At 38.4% G+C, this 25705-nt stretch overlaps 1 protein-coding gene across 1 annotated transcript; it reads left to right on the forward strand.

Moving 5' to 3' along the window:
* ALG6 (ALG6 alpha-1,3-glucosyltransferase) lies at positions 1-24319 on the forward strand. The gene is made up of 15 exons (XM_075508904.1): positions 1-297; positions 2897-3008; positions 6641-6725; positions 10204-10293; positions 11227-11315; positions 13622-13704; positions 14406-14470; positions 16816-17001; positions 17508-17643; positions 19747-19832; positions 20417-20501; positions 21629-21699; positions 22681-22749; positions 22886-23084; positions 23352-24319. The coding sequence occupies exons 2-15, from the start codon at positions 2927-2929 to the stop codon at positions 23547-23549; spliced, it is 1524 nt and encodes a 507-aa protein (XP_075365019.1). The 5' UTR covers positions 1-297; positions 2897-2926; the 3' UTR covers positions 23550-24319.
* Positions 24320-25705: the final 1386 nt, after the last annotated feature.

Consider the following 25705-nt stretch of genomic DNA (forward strand, 5'->3'; position numbering starts at 1 on the left):
GGCTGGGGTAGCGGGGAGGCCCGAGCGGCAGTCCCTCTGCAACAGCTCAGCCTCGTGTCTCTCTGTGAGGCGGCTGGGAAGAGAGGGTGAGTGAATGAGGAAATTTGAGAAATAAATACGTCTTCTGACAAGGAGTAAGGAAGCAGGAGGCTTATGGAACGGGTGTTACTTCAGCAAGTGACATTCTGAATTTAGTGTTTGCATTTTTGAGGAAGGAAAGGGTGCTGCTGAGCTGCGTGCTGACATCTCTTAAAACAACGAGTTCTGTTGAGGGTGGTGCATCCATGACTGAGTTCTGTAAGTTTCCCTTTGGCAAGGAGTGGGTGGTTTGTATCGGTGCTATTTATCTGAATCTTCACAGCAGGCAGCGTGGAAGGATAGTGGGTTTTTGGAGCTGTGATTCTCACCTGATGCTTATAGGCAGCATCTCGCTTGAGAGACGCTCTAGCATGGCTCATCCAGAGGCAGAAGGTAAAAAGTTTGAGACTGACCAAACCAGCTTTATCATCTCCTGAAAAGTCTTATTTGTTTAACATTGTTACCCATGGAATAGCAAAAATTAGAGATCCATGCTTTGGAATCTAATAAAAGCATGGCTTTTTTTTCAGGAGCTATGGAATAATTATGTAAGATGAGAAAGAAGTAGGAAAGAATATTTTAAGAACCACTTTTGAGGGAGAGAAAGAAGAAACTCAGTACCTCAGAAAATGTCAGCTACTCCAAACGTAGGGAATGGCAGAAGTAAATGAGAGGAACAGAGATGGGGAAGTCTGTCTGTAGGTGAGGCTGGCATTATGTAAGAATTATGTAGGAATTAGGAAGGTATAATTAATTAATAATTGTTCTGACTGGAGATAGAAGGGAAGGGCAGATGTGAGTATTTTATAGAAGGCAAAGGCCAGGCTTGTGACACTTGATTTTGGAAGTCATATAGGACCAGTCTTATTGGACCCAAGTTTAGGAAGCAGGAGAGTTCACTTAGGGTAGAATGATCTACAGAGTCGACCTCAGTATCTTTTATTTAGATAAATGTGCCTATCCTGTGCTTTAGGCACAGGTATAGCATTGAAAGCGTGCAAATATCAGTGTTCACGTTTCTACCTATAGATGGTGATCTACTGCTGTCATAGATTTATATTGTTAAAGTAACTTTTTTTTTTCCCTTGGTGGTAGTGTTGGGCCATACTTCTCTGTGAATAGTAAATAAATATGGATTTAGTTTGAGCAGAATAACCTAAATGTGTCTTAGATGTTGCTTGTCTCTTACTAAAACAGCAGTTCAGTACTGCTGCTGTGTGGGATTTTTTTGTTCCTTTTTTTTTGGCCTTTTTTTTTTAAAGTATATTAAACTTGCTTAAATTGGATGATGCCTCTTCTGCAAGGAAAGTCTTTGGCAGTGGTGCCCAGGCTTATCCACTCTTCTGTAACGTATCTATTGCTGACTGTGGAGGGAATGGTGCTACTGCTGCTGATTTGGCAGAAGTACAGTCTTTGGATTTACTGCTGTCTCTCATGGTCAGGACTAGAGGATTAGTTTCTTCTTCAGTTTTTTTTCTAACTCAGACTAAAATATTTTTGATCCTCTGGGTCAAAGTTTGCATATTCTATAGTTAGCGTTTTTTTTGCATAGGGCAACATCATTACTTTCCTGTTTCTTGATTTCTCAGTTCGATGAATGTGGCCTTTAATTTGACAGACCTAGCAGTGTTTCTTATTGTTACCGGATCCTTGGTATGGTCAAGTGAGCTTGGTGGGAGATCAGTCCTCCTGCCTTTTTGGGTAGAAGAATGGAGAAGATCTCTTGAGCCTGGTAGGTTTCATCTGGCCTGTCCTCTGGGGAGAGGTAGCTGATGGATAGTGTGCTTATGCTTGGGAGGGGAGAGGTAGAATTTCAAGCCCTGTTTTGAATATCGGGGAGACTGAAGTGAGATTCAGATCAGGGATTTTTCATCATTAATGCCAGATGTTTGCATTCCTAGGGCGGCACTATGCATTTAATTTTTTGATTATGTACTGGCTTATGACTGTATTCCTGTGGAATTAGTTAGGACACCTGACACAGAGTTTATGACGGGCCCTGTGCTTTTACAATGGCTGCAGGAGAACAAACAATACCTGGTCCAGCGTAAGACCTGCCAGTACATAGCTAACTCTTAAATAATTTTTTAAATATGTTTAAACCAACAGAGAAGCCTATATCAGATCTGCATTTTGCATAATTTGGCTGTGGTGTTCTTAGTTGAGCAAATAAGTGGCATTAACTTAATACTGGGACGTTTACTTGCTTTTTAAAACTGTATGCTTGTTAACAATATTTTTTTTTTTCTAGTGAGTTATTAATCTAGGAATTTTTATAGACTTCTTCGAAAAAGTTTTTCTTGTTCAGTGGCAGATATTAGCTTGTGAGCTACTTAACATATGTGGTTGGCATGAGTATTTTAACTACCACTACAATCTTTTCTACTCTTGTAGAATCTTCTCCTGTCACTTATAGGTAAAACGTGCTACATGTTTGCATAACAAATTGTGTGGAGCTTATTAGGTGATGCTTAAGTGTGTATGTACAGTGTAGTGTTGATCTGGTATCCGAATTCTCTTAAGTGGTTTGAAATCTTTTACCCTGCTTCTTGGTGTTGTTTTTATGCATTTTGTCAGATGCCTTTTCAGCTTTTAGCTCAGAAGTGGGAGAAATTGCTTCTGGGCGGCGTTTGGCTTCATGGTTAGAAATTCTCCAGTACTGAAATTGCCTTCCTGATTGCAGCGTGCTTCCAGATGCGAGATAGGAACAGAATGCTTCTGGGTGGGGAGAAAACCGGGACTATCAGTAGTGTCATTAAATGCCTAAGGAACAAAACCATGGACAGTATTGTAGCAATATTTATGGTGTTTTTTTCAGGTACCTTTTGGCTTGTTACAAAGACCAGCTATGGAGAAGTGGAGCTTAATGACAATTACTGTTTTACTAGCACTTACTGTACGCTGGACTGTATCGCTTGGTTCTTACTCAGGTAATACGTGTTCACAGTCTGTAAAACAACCATATGAAGGTGAATTATGGAGCTTGTGATAAATTAAAATAAACTTGCATGTGAAGTCATAAATAGGAAACAATGTGTTATGTCAAGTATTGTCGTATTTTAGTGCCTCTCTATTTCCCTAAGGTTCGTGTAATATGTTGTTCTTATTTTTCTGAAGTGTGCAATGATTAACATCACAGCCGCTTGGAACAAAATGCTGAAAAAAAACCCCACCACAACTTTTTTTGGGGGTGGGGTGGGGGTGCGGGTGTGAGGGTCAGTAATGCGTTAGGAGAAGCCAAAGAACAGCTGTCTGTTCACCCCTGTGCCTTTGTTGTTTCAGTAGCTGCAGAATATTACTGCAGTCCAATTGTACATTTGTGTAATCTTGTCCTTTAAGTTCTAGAACAGATATAGCCTGAATTTATATTTAGATAAAACTGTACTGGTGATAATGAAGATGGTGTAAAGGTGACGTGGAGCGAGCGATTACGCTCTGCCTCGTAGCTATACTTACTGAAGATTGTTTACAGTGTGAACTAGAGCTATATTCTTTTAATAGATGAGTTTTTCTCCTCCCCATCTCATAATGCTTGCAAAGAGCTCGCAAATTTTTTTTCCAAACCTCTCAGTGCCGTTCCTACACTTAGGATAAGCTTGCACAAAGCTTGCTCTCTGCAAATTTATTTATTTTTTTTTTTTTAAATGAACCGTTACTTTCAATCCCCATCAGCTAAAAGAATACAAGCTCAGTCAAATTCAACTCTGGTTTTCTGTTAAGAAAATTGGGAGCCTCGTCCCCTGAGTAGTTGGAGCTGTTCAGTAGTATTCTGGTGATTTTAAACTGGTAACTCCTGGGCTTCATTTACTTGAAGGAACTTGCTTGAAGATAAGTTGCATGCATACCTTCTTGCACAGTTGTTTTATTTTGGGTTTGCTTTCTGAAAATGCCTGTTATGAGAGATCTGCTCTGTAGGTAACTGAGGTTCTCTTCCACATATCTCTATGCAGAAAAACAAATACCCTGTCTTTTGCCACACAATACTAAATTTCTGTTGCACTGCAAGTATTTATAATTACATTGCTAACTAGATTTTTTTTGAAGTTGATTTAATTTCAAACCGATAAAGATTCTGAAAGAGAGTCTTAAGATAATGCCTGAACTAAAGTAACAATTTTTTTAATCTTGTTTCATACAGAATGATCACATAACTTCTTTTGGAATAGAAAAAGCTGAGTCTGAGCCAGTCCAGAAAATTATTAAAGCATGTGTGTAACTTTGAGTGCTGGCTGGCTGAAAAAAAAAAAAAAAGACAAACCTGAACGTTAGACAGAGCTGTCAAATGCATAAGTACACCAGAAATTTTTTTCTTTTACTTCCTTCAGATGTAATAAACCTTTAATGACAGGAGCAAGAAAAAAAAAATTGGGCCAGGGTAATGTTTAAACTGATGTGGTCCTGTTGTTTTGCTTTCACTGCTGCTCAGTGCGATAAAATTGAGCAAAGGATTAGAAGTAGTCGTCGTTCTCTGAAGCAGACTCTGGTAGAAATGCTGATTCGGTATACTCTGAAACCACGCGTGGCCTGATGGCCAGAAGCAAGGAGGTTAATTCTGCCCTCATTTACGGTACGGCATTGATTTGCGGTATCTCTTCCATTCTGTTGCTTGCCATCTAGCATGCTTTTGGACCTGCCTCTGGAATTAAGGCGATGATGGTGAGAAAGCAGATAACTAATACCTAGTTTTGAAAGGTTGCCATTTACGATGGCTTTAGACTAGTTGGTCTTGGAGAATTATTGAAGAAAAATTTGGCTTCATAGATTAATGCATAATTTTTTTAATGCATTGCCAAACTCCTGCTAAATGAGTAGAAGCTGAATACCTGTGCTGAAAGGCAGCTTCAGACCCTTAAAAGGTCTGTTTCCGGGTGACAATAAAACTGAATAAGACTCTAAAGTATTTGTGACTCTCTTAAAATAAAATACTCCATTTTTATTAATTCTGAATTCTGTTTGGCTGTACACTTGATGCTTGCTGTAGATGGAAGCTAAATATGCATTCTTGAACTAACTGATGTATGATCAGTCTCTGTGTTTGGCTTTTAGTAATTGAACCTTTGGATTAAGATCCCTTTTGATCATTCTGAAGCCAATTCATTTATTTTCCTTTTTTTTTTTTGAGAGGGGGAGAAGCTGAAATAAGATGTCTGTGTTTATATATGCGTGTGTATACACATAAACACACATATAGACACACTCTAAAATTTGGATAACACCTATTTTTGTATTTCAGTAATCCTATGACAGGTTCATTGTTCCACTAGATTTATAGCTACAGAATGGACACTGATAAAACTCCTATTCTCCAGTGACCTCACTTATCTGGGAAACTTTTAGTTGAATGTGTCATATAGCGGAGATAATCTACTCTCTCTACTACCCAGGAATAAATTAGCAGAGATAATCTGTTCTCTCCACTACCGAGGAATAAATAGTACATATCTGAGCTTGTGTGACTCCCACAAACATAGATCATGTGAAAAAAATATAGATGGCTTTCCTATATTTTAAAGAAACTCTTAAATCTCTGTCTGGCTAGTGTCAATATCTTACTGGAAGTACTATCAGTCCCGTTTCTGTTCTCAATAAGCACAGGTTAATAGAAGTAAATAAACTCTGTGATAAAGATGCTTAACATACTGCCATTATCAGAGCTAGGCTTACATTGAGGGAATTGTTTATGAGTAGACATCTGAAGTATTTGCATTGATAAAGCTTTTTTCTGGGGAACAAAAAAAATCTTAGTTTCCTGAGACTCATGTATGCATGTGTGAAAAGCGTCCTTTAACATAATTCACTTTGCAGAACTGCTACATAACAATCACTCAGTTGAAAAATGTGTGAGAGAGAATTCCGTTAAGCCAAAATGGAGCAGTTATTATTTAGAAAGCTTTGTAGATTATAAGAAAAAATTCTTCTAAACCTATTCTGTCTACTGAATGGCCTGATTTAGTAGATGGCTCATCTTAACTCTTTATTAAGAATCACAGGGAAAGGGACAGATGCAGTATTGTTGCTAGTGTTGCAAGGCAGGCAAGAGAGGAAAGGGAGAGGAACTGGGGGACTTGCAGCAGGTCCTAGTTCTAAGTAAACTTAAAAATAAGGCTGGTTGTTACTTTTAATAGCAAGGTACCACGACACGGCTGAAATGCAAGTGAGAACATTGTCAATTACTATATACTAAGAAAGTGTAGTAGTTCATACAAAATCGGTGTAAGATGTCCATTATGTACGGTTTCTTATTTCAGAGAAAGTGCCACATTTTTCATCTACACTTGGAAATGATTTTTTTTGTCAGATGAGGAAGCAGTTCTTCACAGTGGAATATCTTGATAAATGCTTATCGCAGAAATATCTAGAAAGCCAGAAGAATGTATAACTTTTTTTTTTCCCCCCCTCCCTGTTAGACTGCATAACAGATGAGGTCTCTATTTTGTTCTCCAATATCATAGAGGAATGGAGAATAAAATCAGTAATATATTAATATGCAAATACGTGTCTGGAGGAAAAGCAATCTGCATAAACTGAATAAATTCCTAAATATTCTGTCATCTCTTTTTAGGTGCAGGAAAACCACCTATGTACGGAGACTATGAAGCTCAGAGACACTGGCAAGAAATTACTTACAATTTACCTGTCAGGCAGTGGTACGTAGTGCTATTGTAGTTCAGGTTACAGAGGGGTAAATGTAATGAAACTTTGGTTCATATCTTACTTTAATATACCTTAAAGTTTAAGATCTCTGCAACATCTTCTACTGTTCTCTGAGCTATTCTAAAAACCCTTTTGTAGTAATACAATGCCACCCTGTTCTTAGACTGAGGTACCATTTTCTTCACAGAAACAAAAAAGCTAAAATTTGGAACTTTGACTTACTAGCTACAAGCTTGTATAACAAAATATTCTGACTGGTAGGTTTCTCTGTTGCGATGCTCCGGCTTTTGAATTGACTGGAAAGATCAAGAAGCAATTTTTTAGCAGGCTTCTATAAGAGATCATAGAGAAGCTTGTTCTCCTGGTTTAGAAAAAAAATAAGTTCAGCTTCCTGACTTCCAGTTCTCTAATGCACTATAACTTTCATGATTATCAGGACTGACAAAACCAAAATGAACTCTGCTTGTCTCCCCCAGGCTAAAAGGCAGGGCATGCCAGTAAATGCAGAGACTTGAATTCTTGTGCTGGAGGCACGGGTTGTTTTTTTATACCTGTGAGTTCATTGTTCACACCCATGTTCTTAATATAGATTTTAAAATGTGGGTGCCTGGAATCTAGATGTAAGGATAATGAACTTAATTTGTACAGATCACTTAAAACAGTAGGAAAATTATTCCAAACGTTTAATTTATTTTTACATTATTCCTAATATTCCTTAGAGCTTGCATGGAACGGTAAAAATTATTTAATCCATATATATGCTACAACACAAATTGGAATGCATTGGAACTCCAGGTCATCTTCCAACAGGGACAGTGACATTCTGTTTGTCTGGTGTAATTTTTTCCTCAGCTGTCTGTTGGCGAACAGACCAATATGACAGAATAGAATATTAATTCAATTGTATTTCTGTAAATACATGTGGGGTCAGTTCTGAAAGTATGGCACTGTGGAACTCTGCAGATGACTCTGTGTTGTGACTTCAGATCATCCCGTTGTATCTATATTATCATTTCTCTTCTATCGTTTTTCTGGGATATCCAAACCCCTCATTGTGCCAGAGTTGGGATAACGGAGAGCTGACATAATAATAGCGTTGGCAGCTTTGATCCACTCCGCTATGCGGAACTATATGTACTTAAAATTAAGAGTTATAGTGGTCATTATTTCTAGGCATTCCCAGGGGCCAGATGAAACTGTATTGCAGGCTGGGTTTAGCCGATGGGCTGCCAGTTGGGCATCTCAGTCTTTTTGTATTTGCTCTTCGTTTTATTTATAACAGAAGTTTTTTTGGATTGGGTCTGCTTTGGGAATTGAATCTCTAATACAGGGAAGTCATATTCAGTCTTGGGTGTTTGGAAAAGAACATCTCGGCTGACTTGCAAGGGATTACGTTCTAGAATATGAAGCTGTCTTTCCCCTCCTGTATTATAGAAATATGCAGTGTGAAAAGACGTTACACTCCGGTATGTAAAAACGGTGTTCAAATTTGAAGTTGCCATTCGAATAGCTTCTAGTGCTGTTATTTGTTAAGTATTTAGAAAAGCTGTCTATGCAGCAAGCATGTGTTCTGTAAATTTGTCTAGGTAAATACAGAGAGTAGCTCTCTGGTGAGGACATAGTCCTATGAGATCTCTTGATCTTTTCACAGACTTCATTGTCATGTTTTCTGTTAAACAGACACGTATAGGTAATGTAGCTGCATGTTTCATGCTTATTTGCTTTGATCCAAACCAAGATTTATTAAAAAAAAAAATGCTGCAGTGAACTACAGTATGGTTTGCATGTAATTTCCTTGTGTGAGATTTCTCTGAGCCAGAGGCCAGAATTTAAATGTTTCTTTTTTATATTCTTTAGAGTCTTGACATTATGTATTAAAGGCTCCTTTAAGAACATCCTGTCTTATTATACTGCTAATTAAAACTGTGAAGGCTTTTTTGCTAAGTATGACTGGGTATAGGGATTGTTTTTTCTGTTGAAACTATGAGTTTATGGAAGGTAAAATTAAAAAAAGAAATACAAAACTGGAAAGTTCACTATTGAGTTGCAGACTATTACAATCTGCATGAAGAATCTGAACTGCCTTGGCCTGAGCAATCTTGAATCGTAGGATAAGAAGCAGAGATGCAACTCAAAGAAATATGATTTATCATCAGTTCATAAGATACTTCAGGCAGCTCATAAGGAATTCAAGAAATATCATTACTATAATAAATGTAAAAAATCAGCTGCATTTGAAGAGAGAAACTGGAAAAGCCAAGAGCTTGCCCTTTGGCAGTTAGACTAGTCAGTCTGTTTCACTGTAAGATATAAAGGGTCTGATGCCTTATTTTTGTAACTTCTGTTTCCCTTGGATTAAACCTTCTGTTTCTCCTTTGGAAGAGGTGACTTAATTTTAACTGCTGCCAGCCTTCCGTAGAAATACTGACACAATGTAATTACAAATGGGAAAATCCTTTTCCTTTCTGTCACGTGGTCTGCCTGAGTTTTGAGGTACGACTAGGTAGAGTGGTTGTGGCTGACATATCTGATTGAGGTTCATGACCTTGTGTTGATTATTCAGGGGTGTTACTCTCATAACTTGATGTTGCCTTCTGAGGAACTTTTTAGCCCCCTGACTCCTACGTTCGTGCTGACAGAATTGCCTAGATGCACCTGCTGCGGCATAGTTTTCTTCCAGACCTATGCTGCTTTTTGTTTGTCTGTGTAATATCTTTATGCCACCCTTTTCCACCTCTGTTCAGTTGCTTTCCAGCAGTATAACTTCAACTGATGGTTTTTCAGAATTTTCATATTAAGGTCTGTTGAGTAGAAGCAGTTCACAACTTTGCTACATTACAGTCTAAAAGAGTAGTGGATAAAGTTTAACTATTCAGAAATCATTGTCACATATTAAACGTGCTGTCCAGGTCCAGAAAAAAAAGGAATCTAGGATTAATATCAGGAAAAATCACTAGTGAATTCCATTTCTTTTGAAATTTCCTTTTAACTGCATTGGTTTTATTTCCTTTTTGGCAAATTGACTGCTGTCTTCTGGAATAATTGACCTGCATGAAAAATGTAGGTTTGGTTTGTAGATGGAGGGGAGGACCTGCAAAGCCTACCACATAAACAAATTTAGAGCTACAGTAGATGTGCACAACTATTTTTGTGCAGGCTTTGTCTTAGTCTCTGGATTTTTGTCAGATTGTTCACATCAAGGATTCTCCCTCTCCAGGTAAGTAAGCTCTAGCAGCTTTTTAAAATCTGTTTTGCAAACACAAGTGAGTGTACTCTGAATCACTTTTGCTTTTGTTTTGTTGCTTGAGATTTTTTTTGTGTGAAATAAAATAAAGCAGATATAGAAGTTGCTAACTTCTCTATTGGATTTTGAATACGTTGATAAAAATATTTGGTTTAATATTCAGACTTTTCCTTGGGCTGAAACAAAGCTGGAAATGTAGATCCTTCTTGAAATTTTTTTTTTTTTAGGTACTTCAATACAAGTGATAACAACCTACTGTACTGGGGCCTTGATTATCCACCTCTTACTGCCTATCACAGTTTTGTGTGTGCTTACATGTAAGTTTGTTATTTTAAATACATACTTTTGTGGAGAATACAAACCACCAAATTCATCTCTCCCCCCCCCCCCTTTTTTTTTCTTTCTCTCCTGAGGAGAGAAACTAGTAGGTAAAAACTACCAATCTGGGCAGCTGATGAAATGGAAAGTATTGTTTGCTACTTTAAAGCTTGGGAAACAGATTTTATGTGTATCCCTATTGCTTAAAACTAATACTGCTATTTTTCTGTCTTGTAATTATTGCAAGAGGGACTGAAGGGTTACATTCTTCTTTTTGCCAGGTCTTTAAATTTTAGCAGATTTAGATGTGACTTAGATTTTTAGCTTTCCATCTAAGCCACTGTTGGATCAGTGATGCACAGAGAAAAGTGCTGTAGGAATTGGGTGCATTGCATGGGAAACCTCTCTTGTATTGAGAGCCTGAGTGACATTTGATGACTGGATATCATGTAAATAGAATTCTGTTATTGGAATACTTTTTCCACAAGGGCTTTACTGCTGTTGGAATGAGACTTATGGAATAAGAATGTAGGTTAAAGTGCACAGGCACAGTTATGTGGGGCATCTATGTGAACTGTAAATGGTTTATATTTAATACTTAAGTATGAAAGGTATTTACAATTGTTTTTTTAAAAGTCAGTGGAACTAGACTGAAGGTGGTTATCTTGTCCTAATAAATATTGTATTCCATTTTTACTGTTTTCAAAGTTGTTTTTTTTTTAATTGTGAAATAGCAGCTAAAGTCTATAGTGTAAACTGATCTAGTGGTGAGGAAAATCTTTCATTGATCACTATTGCTCTTTGAAATATTTCTTCTCATTCATCTTAATTCTTGGAATATGCTCCTGTGCATGTCATCTTTATTGCTGAAAGGAGTGTAAAGGGAAATGAGAACTGTCTACAGTTTGATGTGTCTGTACTTTGTTTTACAGTGCAAAGTTAATAAATCCTGATTGGATTGCTCTGCACACATCTCGGGGGTATGAGAGTCAGCCACACAAGTTATTTATGCGTACAACAGGTAGGAAAACTGTACTTCCTTAGGATGATCGTGCAGATTTGTCTCGCTTACTAATTTAGCATGTTTAATATCATGCAGCTCCTCTGTCTTCACCAGTTTGTTCTCAGTTCTTTGACTTGAGTGGCTTTGCATGTCCATTTATGAACCAAACCCCTGTATTCTTTTCTCTTCTGCCATCATTTGTGAAGCCGATAAATATAAAATATACAAACAAGTTTTCAACCCAATTGATTCAGTAAAAACTCTAAAACAAAGCTACTTTTTTGTTGTAGCATAGACCCATTTTTCAGTTTTGAAGATAGTATTGTTGTTTTCCCTTCTGTTCTGATAAATACGCTTTTCATTTTCATCTTAGCTTGGTTTTTATTGTAAAATTATTTTGCATGTAGACTGGCATTCACTGACTGAACAGCCTCTTGAGGTCTCGGATCTTTATTATGAGCTGTATGCTTTATCTGAAAGGGAGAGATATTTGATATTTTTGAAGATGTCACTTTTCTTTCAAATGTGAAAGAAACCACTTTCTAGAGAGAAACTTCTGTTAACAAAAAAGTAAAAATGTGTTTTACCACTTTTATCCTAAATTTCATTTTCTTGCAGTCACTCTTCCGACCATTTGATTATTTTGAACTGCCTCTTTGAGGAAAAGGATAAAACAAGTGCAGAAAGGAATTTGCAGAGAACTTAGTGCAGTAGCTGTATCAGTAGGACAGCAAACAATGTGACCAGTGAGCTCTTGTTCTCTAAGTAATGGCAGATGCCATATTATCCTGTTACTATTTTCTGTCATTTTAAATCTGTCTTTTGCTTTGCGTAACATGAGTTCCACAAAATGCTTTCTGATTGCAACAGCAGAATTTGTTGCTCATCAATAGCTTTTCTGTACTTCACAAACCTCTCAGTCTGGTCTCTAGTAATTGATTGAATTGAAAAAAAATAAAAGTCACTAGAACTTAATTACCCTTGAAATGGTCTTTATTAATTTTGAAATCAACTCACTTGACAAACCACTGATGGATCTAGGAGAACTGATAAACACTTTTTAACAATAGCCATTAGAAGAATGCATTAAAATAATTCAGAATGGTCAATGTCAGCTGTTGGTATTACACCTTTATTTTAAGTGTCAGTGTATTTCTTTTGCTAACACCTTGGGAATATTTGTTTAATTGTGGCTTAAGCCTGCAAAACAATTCATCACTGAATGACTGATACCTTTAAACATTTTCTTCCAAAGCCCGTGACTCAAAAGAGGCAAAGCATACTTTCCCTCTTGGAATAATTGCACATTTTCTGAAACTGGTTTATAGAAATAATCTGAGATTTTTCTCAGGCTCTTAAGACAAGGCTCAAGAAGCATTCACGTGGTGGTTTAAGCATGAGCAGGAGCTGACATTCTAGGCAGGTGAACGTGCTGGGTCTGTTTTCTTGTCGACACTCTTACGTATATTTGCTGTAGGCAGATGATCAAAGCCAAATAACTAATTTCAGTCTATTTATTCACATCACTAGTTATTCACACAGATACATTGGAGATTGTTATAATCTAGAGCTTCTTAATTGTGCCTCCAGACTATCTGTTCCATCAAACAACTTGACTGGATCTAGTCGTAGTTGATTTCTTTTTGAGAATTAAGAATGCCTTCTCTCATTTCGGCATGTGAGGAACTAGAGTGTGCTCCCTTATTGACTGAGGCTGTGCCAGAAGCTAAAACAGCTGAACACATGGAAGCAGCAGCTTTTGGACATCAGAAATGATAGCGTTAGAAACATTAACAAGATCAAATTCTGTAGACCTATTTCTTTTTGTCCTTTGAAGTGGAACTACCCAGTTTATTCTAATGAAGAACTTTCTGATATTTTAATGTTCATTTGCCTATATTTTTCCCTTGACTTTCCCAAAACAATTGAAAAAAAATCAGCTTTGGTGTAACTGCCAAGCCTTGAGCTATCTTTAAAACAATGAAACATACTGTAACACAATGTAAGACCATAGAAAAGCATATTCAGCTGAAACTACAGTCACTATAGACTTTTGAACTTCAGTTGAATTGAATGACTAAAGTGAAGTTTTCAGTGAGGATACAGATGCAAACCCCATATTCAAAAGGTAGTCAACCAGTCTCACTCCAACACTCTGTAGTTGTTATCATCTGAGTTTTTTTTACACCAAATACAATCAAGATGTGGAACATTAAGGAGCAGAGTCAAAAGATTCACAATCCAGATGAAAATACACAACTTGAAGAGCATTAAGATGAGTTATGTGAGAGGATTCTAATGTAAAGTTAATCTTTATTTTTCAGTGTTTGTTGCTGACTTGCTGGTTTATATTCCTGCAGTTATTTTATATTGTTTTTCCTTGAAAGAAACGTCTACTAAAAAGAAGGCAAGTATCTGCTGTGTGTGTAAATTAGAAAATAAAGAAAACATACTGTTAAAACAGGATAGAAATGTAACAATATGAGAGCTAATTAAAATCTAGAACACGCCGATGGCTTCAGTTGATGTAAAACTGATGACAACCAGTATATCTCGTATTGAAGGCTTTTCAGTTAAAAAGAAAAAAGAAAGCCATTAACTTATCTTACAGCAACTATTTTAGTGCTTTCAATAACAATAACAAGATGCTCTGAAGTTTAGTAGCCATGAACTCCTGAATTATATTTCTTTCTGAATTCATTACTTGGGTAGTAAAAACAAGATTTGTGCTGCGACATGGGGGAATCTAGGAACTGCTTTGTCTTGCACACTCCTATGGTAGAACCAATACGTTTTGGAATAATAAGTCTTCTGATTTTTGGAGTGGTTCCAATGTTTAAGATGGGCGTGGGTGATCTTTGAGCTGGTTGGCAAAGGGCAGGCTGGTCTCCGTTCAATAGTTTCTTATTTATGGAAAATCTTTATCCTTTTTGATTCCTCAAAATATTACTGACAGAAGATTACTTGTAGAGAAGAAGATTCCTACATATAGGATGTACTATGGAGGGGCAAATTTTTGTACTAGAGAAGTAGTATAAGTTCCTCTGTCTAATGTCTAACTTAGAAGTAATTATTTCCCCTCTCTTTTTTTTTGATCCTTCTTTCCAGGTTTCCAGTGCTCTCTGTATACTGCTTTATCCAGGCCTCATTCTTATTGACCATGGACACTTCCAGTATCCTTGCTCTGCAGTGAAATGAATTTCCATTTACGAAGTAACACTGTTCTTTAGTACTTATCTTTAGCTGGGAAGAGGGTTACCTTTGTATATGAAGTCATCCAAGGGGCTTCTGCCCCTCAGTATAGAAAACTGTAAGTCTGAAATATATTGGAGATAAATCATTGATATTGGGACAAATCAATCCAAACATGAATAGCGTTCTTTCCATGCCTCAAGCTCGTATTTCTGTCAGTCGCTTTATTGCAGAAAACGTCAATGGTGCTACGACAGTGAAAAGAATGATGGCTTGTGCTCCTGTGATTTGTGTTTGGAAAGAGAGTCACCTTAGATCTTCTTGAGATGGCGGAGGAGTGTGTCAAGTGTAGTTGTGTCTAATGGTCAGGTCTATAAAATGTGCCATTCTGTCTTGCCTTTACGATTACTTGAGGCTGGATTCATTCACCTAATGCCTAGCCTTTTAAAAGCTAGGCATCTAATATGAGTTAGGCCGTTAGAGCTAACTAGTCAGTATTAGTGGCAGACACCTTCATAGGTGGGTCTTTTTTAATAAGATTTCTGTTTTTATACTTGTTCTGCACATCAACAAGCAAATGCTGTTAGTTGACTACTCCAGGCTGTGCTGCTCAGTGCTGTTGAGCCAGAGGGACACAATCCTGGAGTTGTAATAAATGTAGATATTTAAATATTCCAAGGAGATACTGAATCTCAGCATCTACTACTAAATCAACTTTTTGTGTTTTTCTTCCAAGAGGGTGCATGGTGAACTTGGAAGATCTTAGAAAACAGATTTTGAAGGAAAAAAATTCATAATGCTATTGGATATTTGATTTACGGTTCAGGAATTCTGAAATTCTGGTTTTGGCCTGACTCTTTAAAGATGTCGATCATCTGGAGACATCACTTACCAGAATGGGGATGGGAATGAATGCAGTTTGTCTTAGGTGGGAGAAGCTGGTGGTCAGAAGAAGGCACAGGGTTACAATTTTCTAATATGTAAAAGATGTACGGAGAGGAAAGCAATAATCTGTTCTGTGTGTCTTATGTTGGGTAGGGCAAGAAGAAGTAATGGCCTGAAGTTACCACAGGGAATATTTTTTTTTTTTTGAATACACAGCAAAATCTTTTGAACCAGAGTTACAGTGAAATGTGTTAGGTTTACGGTTGGACTCGATGGTCTTAAAGGTCTTTTCCAACCTATACGATTCTGTGATTCTGTGAAATGCTGGAATAGATTGTCTGTGGATGTTGCAGAATCTGCAGCGTCAAGATCTTCTGAAACGGTTCAGCAAACCTCATGTCAGGAATGACCCTGGTGAAGCAGACAGATGTTCTGCATAGTCTCCTGTGGTCTCTTCCAGCCCCGTGACTCTTCCGTGAATAACTCCGCTATCTGTGACCAGCTCCCGAGAAGTCAATAGATTTACTTAACCTTAACTGCTGCTGCACATCTCTGCACGATCACAGCCTGTTGGTATAACAAGTTGTTGATAAGATTTCAAATATACATGGTGATTTTGAATGGGAAATTTGAGTGGGCTGAAAACAATGTAGACAATCTGAATGTGTTATCACAGTTATTTATATTGACAAAGAGAAAACAAAACATTGTGAATTTTCTGACAGTATGAGTATCTCTTACTTGGTTTCTCTCATTGTGTAAAAACAACAGTAAAAGACCAAGCTAATCTTTTGTTGCAATTTAATAGCAAGTGTAGCTTAATCTCTTCAACCTACTGAGCTTGGGAACCTGTTCTCAAAGTCATAAGGAAGTAATGTTGCTTTTAGTAACTGTTACTCATTGTTTGTACAGTGTTAGCAGCTAAGGGAACTGATCATGGATGAGGGTGCATTGCGAGTATAATATAATCACAAAAACCTCAGGAGTCCTTGAACTAAGTAATATATAATTTAAATACTGACGTATTTGAATATCCTGCACATATCTTTGGGAGCTGGGAGAAGAGACTCTTGAAAGCTTTATCCTTAATCATGTAAATACTAAGAAAAAAATATTTACCCTGATGCATCTTACCAAGTAGTGTCACTGTCACTAAAAGCTTGGTTGCCCGAGTATGTTACATGTATAATTAACACACACTATTTGTCCTCATTTTTGCCTGTGCAAGCTTTGAATCAAGCCTTGGAAATACAAAAATTACACTTTAAATAGAAGTAAAATTATTTCTGTCCGTGGGCAACGTAGTCACAACTGGCAATGTGTTTTTAAAATTAACTTTGAAAATCTTACTTTGCATACTATTTTACGCTTATCCCTCAGGGCATTCGTTACTGACTTCCAGTAGTAAGATGTGTATCTTGTCCTTGACATAAAAAACCATATACAACTCAGTGAGCCTTGGCTTTGCCTTGTGGGGTGTGCTTTATTTGTCTTATGACTGGGACCTTTTGGGGTCAGTGGCATTTTGCTTGGCCTTAAATTATAAGCAAATGGAACTCTACCATTCTCTGCCCTTTTTTTGCTATTTACTTGGAAAGTGCTTCAAGAAGGGACTGAAAGGAAAGGGGTAAGTGACTTCAGACCATTTTATCTTTCTCAAGAATATGCCCAGGCAGCCTGGCATTGAGAATGAGATTCTCTTTATTTGCATGTGGTCATTTCTGAATTAATTTCTAGTGGAAGGTACTTACCTTGTTGTAATGTATTCCTCTCATGCAAAATAAACATTTCTTGTTGAGATCTACATTAAGTATTTCCCCTGAACAGATAGCAAAATCTGTTAAGGTGTCCTTTCTTTGCACTCTTCATTCTGGACGCTAAATTAAATGTGGGCTGCGGTGGGCTACCAGATTAGATTGACAGCAGTAGCTCTGTGGTTCTCATGGAGTTGTTCTCCCTAATCTGGGGACGACAAACTTTCTGTGGTACCGGTAGCTCTTTTCGTTTAGATTTGTCACCTTCAGTTCTGTATCTCTTTTTTTTTAAAAGGTTTATGCTATAAACTAAGAACTGACTTTTGTTACCAGTAGCTGGATTTCTCTTTTCTGATGTAAGCTTTTCTCTTGATTGCAGATTAGTATTGTTAACTAAAATAGGAGGGACAGTGTTGGTTTGCTTTGCTGTCTGCTGGCTCCCGTTCTGCACTGACATGGAACAAATCACGCAAGTACTCAGAAGACTCTTTCCCATTGACCGAGGCTTGTTTGAGGCATGCATGTTTTCTTCTCCCCCACCCCACTGTAAATGTTCTGTATTCTTAGATCCCTTGAGAAACCTTCATCGTGACCTTTAGGGATTTCATGTGGGAGACACACCACAGAACTAGTAATTTGAGATGGCTTCTTCAGCAGTCATTTCTTGCCAGTTATTTAATCCAGTATTTAACCCCAGCTCAGCTGGCATCTTCCAGGATATTATACCAGTAGACAACACTTATCCCATCATCAAACCCATACTTCAATCCATACATTTTTCCATTGAAATAGATTCCATGGTAATTGACAGTGTCAGAAGATGTAACCTTAAAAGTTAACAGCTTCAGTCTCTGTCTTTGGTTCTGCTCAGCTTTTTTTCAACAAGATTAATTATTAAAAAAAAAATTTAAAAAATAGTGTTTTGGGTGCAGCCTAGAACTTCCCTTTTGACCCACCTTGTATTTTCAGTGCAAGTTTCCACAATATTTTCCAAAAGTTTTAGGCCAGTTCTGCTTTTACTTTTCCTCAGGCTATCGACATTTGCATGCTGTGAGGTGCTGAGTACCACAGCCTTCATCCAGCAAAGCAATTACTCATTTACCTAACAGTAACGCCACAGGAGTCTGGCTGATAAAAGAAAGGGTACTCATTTCCCAAGTAACAGGGGGTGGTTGTTGTTTTGCTTAATTAGAGCATGAGTCTTAATACTATGCTTTTAAAAGCAAATTCTCAACTTCAAGTTTAACCAATAAAATGAAGCTTTGAGTTTCCAGGTTTTGATGTCACAGGGATTTAAGCAAATCCTTACATAGTTTAATTCCTCTTACATTTTCTTGTGATCTCCTTTAGATATAAGTAATATCATGACTGGCACTTGTTTCTTGAAAAGTTAATGCTGATGTGCCAAAGGCAGCATTTTATTTAGGCTGTGGTATGGAAGTGTTCTCAGTGTATTCTCTGCTACTTTACTAAAAAACAGCAACAAAAAACCCCAAACTACAACAAAACCTAAAAACCATACCAGCCCACCCCCAAACATAACCCCCACAAAAGGCCCCTCGCCCCACCCCTGTTCCTTGGGAGTTATCAGGGACTTAGAAATAAATAGTTTTGGCCACCACACTTTTTATCCAGTACAAAGTTTAAAAATGAAATCTGTAAATGACAATAACCAATGAGGCCAAAAGAGCTTAAGGATTTTGGTCTAATATTAGCCCAAATATTTTCTGAGTTGATCAGGGGAGTGACTTGCTGGATGCTAATCTAGATAAAATGAGAAATTGTCCACGTAAGCAATGCGCAGTAAATTTATACTGGGGTGCGTGTAACAGGTTCTTTGACTTGGTTCCCATTTACAGAAGCAGTAACAAATGCTGATGGTTGTAAAATCGTATTGGCTATTAAGTAGGCGTCCTGTGTGTTTGCTGGTGCTGCCAAACCCTCTGTTCCCTTGTAATCCTCCGAAGATTTGAAGTGCATATTCTGTATTGCTAGTGAGCATATGAGGAAGATGGCTCAGTTGTTGGTGCTAGTAGCTTTCTCGCTGTTATGTCTACACAGCTGTGATTCAAGCAGCTGTTTAGGATGAGTTTCACGAGCATGATAGCTGTAGTTACAAATTTAATTTTGAAAGTGATCCTAGCACAACTGCTAATGTCTTTAGACTTCTTGATTTATTAGAGGTTAACTCTGTCAGTGCTAGCAAGCAGTAAGCACAGCTAAATACATTCAGGTATGTAATGAAATGTGACAGTATACAGAATGTCTTCACGTTCGAAAAAAGATTTGTATATGCCAGTGTTTTATCAGGGACAGAGAGTTTCAGAGCCTTATCTTCACAAAATGGGTGATCTCATGAGTTAGGAAGTAGTCTTTTGTGCTGAAGAACTATTTCTCAGTTACTTTAGAACATGTTTTAATTGAGTCTTGAAACTTTCCATTTTTGAAGATCAGAGTAATTTAAAGTACATCTAAGAACATGATGTAGATCTGCAAGTGTCTTTTTGTACCATGGTAAAAACCCAACAATCCCCCACCTCCCAAGCCCCGTTGTTGTTGCAAACATAAGTTTAAATGAATGTAATTATCACTAATTACCTTTTTTTTTTTCCTTCCAGGATAAAGTAGCCAATATTTGGTGCAGTCTAAGTGTCCTTATAAAGATAAAGAATATCGTGTCACCTCAAACTCAGCTAAAACTCAGGTAAGACATAACTGAAGTGCTTTAGGTAGTTTTTTTATTTGCATTATTTTTTGCACAATGAGTAATTTTTGTCAAAGAATTATGAGAAGTGGTATTTAAAATCTTGAAAAAGTGTTTTCTTTCTTATCCTGTACTTTTCTGCCAAATGATAAGGGTTTCCCCAAGTACTGTTAGGAATATTTATGATGGAAACATTTCCTGCTTGTTTATATAGTGATTTAAGCTACTTTGGTTGGTTAAAACCAAGTTAAAATTTGCATGTTTTCTTCCTCAAAGAATTACCTCTTTTAGTGCTCTTAGAAGTCAGAGCTCACAGTTCTGTTTTTTGACTAAGTGAAGAATTCAAGTCTAGGTCTACAGAGTCTGAAAGGTTAATGGAAATGCTTTATTCCTTTTTCAAAAGCACGTATGTCAGTGAAGACCAGTCAGTGCTCTTCTCTTGTGATTGAGCCTCCCTGAGTGATTTTGTACTTCTGAAAATTGCAATTGAATTCCTAACTTACATAGTTTTCAAAAGTGATGATAAGATATTGTGGATGTAGTTACTCATGTATTAAAACTGTTTTTCTTACAAAATCCTTTAGTTTTGCTGTAACATTCCTGAGCCTGCTTCCTACTTGTATAAAACTAACTGTCCAGCCTTCTCTCCGAGGATTTAAATTTGCTTTGGTAAGTGTGTATTTTTAATTGCTCCTTATTTTATATCCACCACTGAGCACTGGTGGGCAACCAACAGTTCTACTTAGAGCTGCTGCAACGTAAGCAGAAGTGCGTGTACCGTTAAATGCCGTTCTGTTTCTGCTGGAGAGATTGGTTAAAAAGTGTATTGCTATCGCACGTCCAGGGGCTCTGACCTGCCTTTTAAACCCGGGCTTTCTTCCTTAGCCTCCATTTTCTTTATTTAATGCTGTATTTTTATCTTAATCTGAAGAGTCTTTAGAAGATTCCGTACACATTAAAGCCTCATATAGAGTTGGAATTTCTCCTCTTTTTCTTAGCTTCCAAAGTGCTAGTTTTTCTAATTGTGTTGGCTGCACAGTTCAATAAAAAAGTCCCACGATGGACATTGTAAGCTCATTAGTGGTTTGAAAAGAAAATGGTACTATTTTCCCAAATGTTTGCCTTTTCTTAGTCCTATTATATCATTGAATTTAAGCACATTAACATGACTTACGTGCAAAAATCGGTTTTCCTTGAAATCAAAATTATATGGAGCTGGTCCTAAGGTTTCAAGAGTTACAAGATAATTTCTGTTTTTAATTTTATGTGATTAATGTTTGAGACTTTATCGCAACATTGCCTAAAACTAGCACTTATCCTTTCTAAGAATTGGTTTATCTTTTACAATGTGTTTTTTATTTGGGGGGAAAAAAAAAGGCAGTTTGTTTACTTTGGTGTATTGGCTGTTCACGATGATGAGCAAAATTGTATGTCAAAAAGGTGGGTAGTTCTCACCGTCACTGAACTTTGCTGGTGCTTGTGTACGTCAGTATTGTGTTTACTTGGTGGGGATACTCTTGTCAGTAAAGCTAAGCAAGAGCGAGGGCTCTTTGCATGAAGTACTTTGAGTGATTCTGGGTAAACTTTCAAACAATGTATTTTTTTGTATGTATGGGTGGTTACAGAAGCAGCTCTGTGTACTTATACATTGCACTGGAGTAAACTTAGCAGTTAATTAGAAAAATCAGGTCGTTTAGCTCATGTGTTCATGTAAAGTCTATGCCAGCAGAGAAACTAAGACAGTGCTTTGCATTGCAGTCACGTACACTAATATATCTCTGCTTTCCTTTTCTAAGGTTAGTTGTGCATTGTCATTTTTCCTGTTCTCCTTTCAAGTACATGAAAAATCTATTCTTCTAGTGTCAGTGTAAGTAAATTATTTTTCTGTGGATATATTTTGATCTTCTTTTCCTCATCTTGTTATTGCATGCTGCTTTCTCACTTACAAATATATCTGATTTTAAAAACGCTACACATTTGCTTTTCTGAATAACTTCTAAGTGGAAGTATATAAATGCAGCCATGCTGGTTTCTCCTGCTTCACTCATCTCTCCGGGCCAGTGTTCTGACTGCATTTCCTGGGGTACGATGTGGCACAGGGCGCAGCGGTTTGTCGGGGGATAGACTGGCTGTAGGGTTGGTTAAGGTGACACTGCCATAGCATAGCACAGCCCTGTACTTAGCTGCCCAGCAAGGCTGCAGCGCGGTGGTAGGTTGAACTGGGCGACTGATACCTCACTAACAGCATCGGTAGAGGGGCCTTCTCTCCCCTTGTCATGTTCTTCCTATCCCCTGCCCCAAAGGAGGTGAGGGCAGCAGGGAGAGTCAGCAGCTTTGCTCTTTTGCATGGATGTCCTACGCGTACCAGAAAGTAATGTTTGATCAAGGAAGATGTGGAGAGGCAGCCCTCTTTAACGCTTCTCCTTCATGCCTGCCAGGAAGGCTGATCTGGTGGTTAGAGAACTCCTGGCACCTCCCTAGGCAGTTGTCTACAAGTTGCAGTACAGGCGCTCCTCGAAGCCTTGCACAGAGCGGGCACTAACCTGGCTGGCTGCGCGTGCCGATGGTTCCGCTGAGCGACTCTCCTGCCACAGACCCCTGCGCAGGGCAGAGTATTTCCACGCTGGGGTTCAGCGGGGCGTGGGGAGGAGCAGGGCGCCCCAGCAGAGGATGCAGCGCTTTGGGCGCTGCCTGCTCCTGGGCTTTCTGAGCCCGTGCTGGCAGGGAGTGGGCAGAGCTCTGCCCTGCCTCCCAGAGGAGTGGGAGTGCAGTGTCCAGGGGAAGGCTGAGAGGACGAAGTGCTGTCACTTCAGTGTTTGCATATCTGTCTGTCCTCTTTTTGTTCTAGACCCGTCTGCTTAATCATAAATGAAATCCCTTTTATGGCTACATGGTTTTTACTTGTATCAACTTTCAGGTGAGTTGGGCACTATTAACATTATTTTAAAACCGTGTTCTTCACCAATTCTAGTAAATAAATGTATTCTTTTTCCTCTTCTTTTTACATTCTTTGAAACATAACTCACGATGTGCACTCACATCTGTTTTAACAGTATGTTGCCTCTTCTACTGAAAGACGGCCTGCTGCTGGCCTACACTGTGACAATGCTGGCATTCCTGTCAGTCTGCATGGCTTCCTTTTCCATACTTGAGAAGACTTCAGCAGAGGACCTGCAGCTGAAACCGTTCTCCCTTTCCCTGAAGGGATATGTTTCTTGGTTTAAGTCATTTCCCAAGATTGTCAGGAGTCTGGTAAGCAATTTTGATTCCTGTAACTTACTTGCAGCTCATCATGGTACGGAAGTACGTGCATAAACTAGTTTTATAACTGAGTGTAAAGCCCCAAAGAGGGAAAGCCACGCTATCTCGGTGTAGAGGTGTGCTACAATTTTTTTTTTTTCTGCAATGTCACCTACGTATAGATTGAAGAATACAGGGCACCCAAGTAATGAAAGTAACAGCTTACTTGTTTGAGGTGTTAAATCACCATCAGCTAATACATCATTCCTTATCTTACAGTTTCTTCTTTCTGTAACCCTGATGGGCGTCCTGTCTCTAATGAGCGCTGCAGTGCACCCTCCACAGCGGTTACCGGATTTATTCCCTGTATCTGTGTCCATTATTTCTTGCTTACACTTTTTATTATTTTTGGTGTATTTTAATGTTGTTATACTCTGGGACTCAAAGAATAGTAGAAGTCAGAAGAAGATCAGTTAATCAAGGACTAAACGGTGAAAGGATAAAGTATTTTCAGTGAACGGTGTCTGGCATTGCAGGTAAACCTGTTTGAGATGCAATACAATTCATGTAACCTAAAGAAAATCGGGAAACGCATTGTGCCTATTTAAACACAAAGTAATCAAAGACTGTTTTAAAGGAGAAGAATTTTGAAGAGCACTTGGAAATGTGATCTGGCGTGTTTTCTTCAGAAGTGTAATACTTTTGTTACCATTTGTAAACTTAAAATACCTAATAAAGGACCAAATTTTGAATTAATGCTAAAATACCCCAGCTGTATTAGCAAAACAGCAAACTGGTTTGTTAGCATTAAGTTTAACGTTTCCCAGCATAAAAAGCGTAAGCAAGTGAAGTAGTGCAGGGTAAGGAGCAACTTGTGACTGGTGGCGCTGAAGGTGTCTTGCGGAGTTGTTGATGGCAATAAGCTGTTGTGTAGGCAGTTGCTGTCCTCCGTCGCTGTTTCATACAGCGCACTGCTGTTCATCCAGGTGGTGCACAGGGCTGCGTGTCAGTGTGAGGTGCTCTGCGGATGCTGTGATCCAAGCAGAGCACTTGGGTCTTCAGTTAATGTTGTAGGGAAACAATTCAACCTTCCAGCAGTGTCGCTGGCTGGAGATCTGTGTGCTCCGCCACGAGATGGACCCAAGTTCTGTAGCACATCCCGACAGCAATTCTGTAGCAGCTTCAGTTCACCTACAGGCTTTTGGTTTTCTTGTATTACAACACGTGTTACTTTCAGAGTGCTGAAGAATCGCAAAAGCCACAGAGATGTGCCAGCGTTCGTGCTGGGCACAGCAGTAGAGGCTGTGACGTTTGGAAAGGGGAAGGTTCTTGTGTATGTGGTGGGTTGGAGCACGTTTCTTCCTCCGCTGTGGATCAGCAGCTATGAGTTGGTTTTAACGCTAGCGTAGTCTCATGACTCTCAACAACTGCTTCTAACAGGACTGAAAAGCCAAAACATCTTGGTTCTACTGAAATAACAGCTGAGGTACTGCACTGCAGGTACTAGCTCTTTTAAAAAAAAAAAAAAAAAAAAAAGAAGAAACCCCATAACAAAACCCACCCCTTACTGCATAGGAATTTGCAGATGTGAACGGAACTAAACTCTGCAGTTTCTCCCTCTGCACAGTGCAGCCTCCACTGCCAGTAGTTCAGAGAATATGAATCGATGGAATAATTATATACATAACAAAGCATGTAGTAAGAAAATAAATCATAAAGCAATTCATGGGCGTATAGTTTAATTAGGAGTCAGTCTATCCTTTTTCTTAATTCCGCTCTGACACTATGTGTGTATATTGTATATTATATATATAAAAAAGCATATATAAGCACTATATATATATAATTTTTCCATATATATATATATAAAAGCAAACCCATCCTTGTTTAAAGGCTTCTCTGTCACATACCAAACTGTCATTGACATTAGCACGTTCTGGGGCTGTCTCTGCAGCATTGCTTGTGAGTGTGTGAATCAGCTGTTCTGGGAACTTCCAACTGTGTCCGTTATGAATACTGTACATGACGTGTCTATGAGCTGAGTGTATTTATTCAGTTTTTCCAGCTTTATTTGTTGTGGAAAAAGTAACCACAGCCAACACTATACCCATGGCAGCTGAGACAAGGTGCTCTTGAGTAGTAGTTGTAAGGTTATGGGTGGTGAGTACAGGTTAGCAGTTTACCTACACTGTAACAGCTCACTATAAAGCACAAAACCTTAAATATTTTCACAAGTATTTAGAATTTTTCTGAGGGTGTGCATGCAAGAGCTCTGCCCACAGCATGGCCTTTCTTTTTAGAAGCGTAGGCCGAGTGGCACTGATGTCTATTGGGACACATGAATAGGAATCTTTGTCTCCAGAGGCTACGAAGGCTAAAAACCACAGCATTCCCTCTGAGCACGGCTGGGTGAAACACTGCCAGGCGTCCAGGCAGCTTGGAGAACATCTACTTCCACTGAAATAACATGTGAAATGACAAATTAAGATGGAAGGAAGCAGAAGGGTTTTGGGTTCTAATTAGCCTGTTCTCTTGTGTTCACCACGAGATTGTGGTGCAACCCTTCCCACCCATATAAAAACATTAGTTTTGAGTGTATCTCTTTTCTTTGTCCTTGAGATGGCCTCCAGGGG

This window comes from Mycteria americana, chromosome 7 (genome assembly GCF_035582795.1).
Source record: "Mycteria americana isolate JAX WOST 10 ecotype Jacksonville Zoo and Gardens chromosome 7, USCA_MyAme_1.0, whole genome shotgun sequence".
Classification (NCBI taxonomy): Eukaryota; Metazoa; Chordata; class Aves; order Ciconiiformes; family Ciconiidae; genus Mycteria; species Mycteria americana.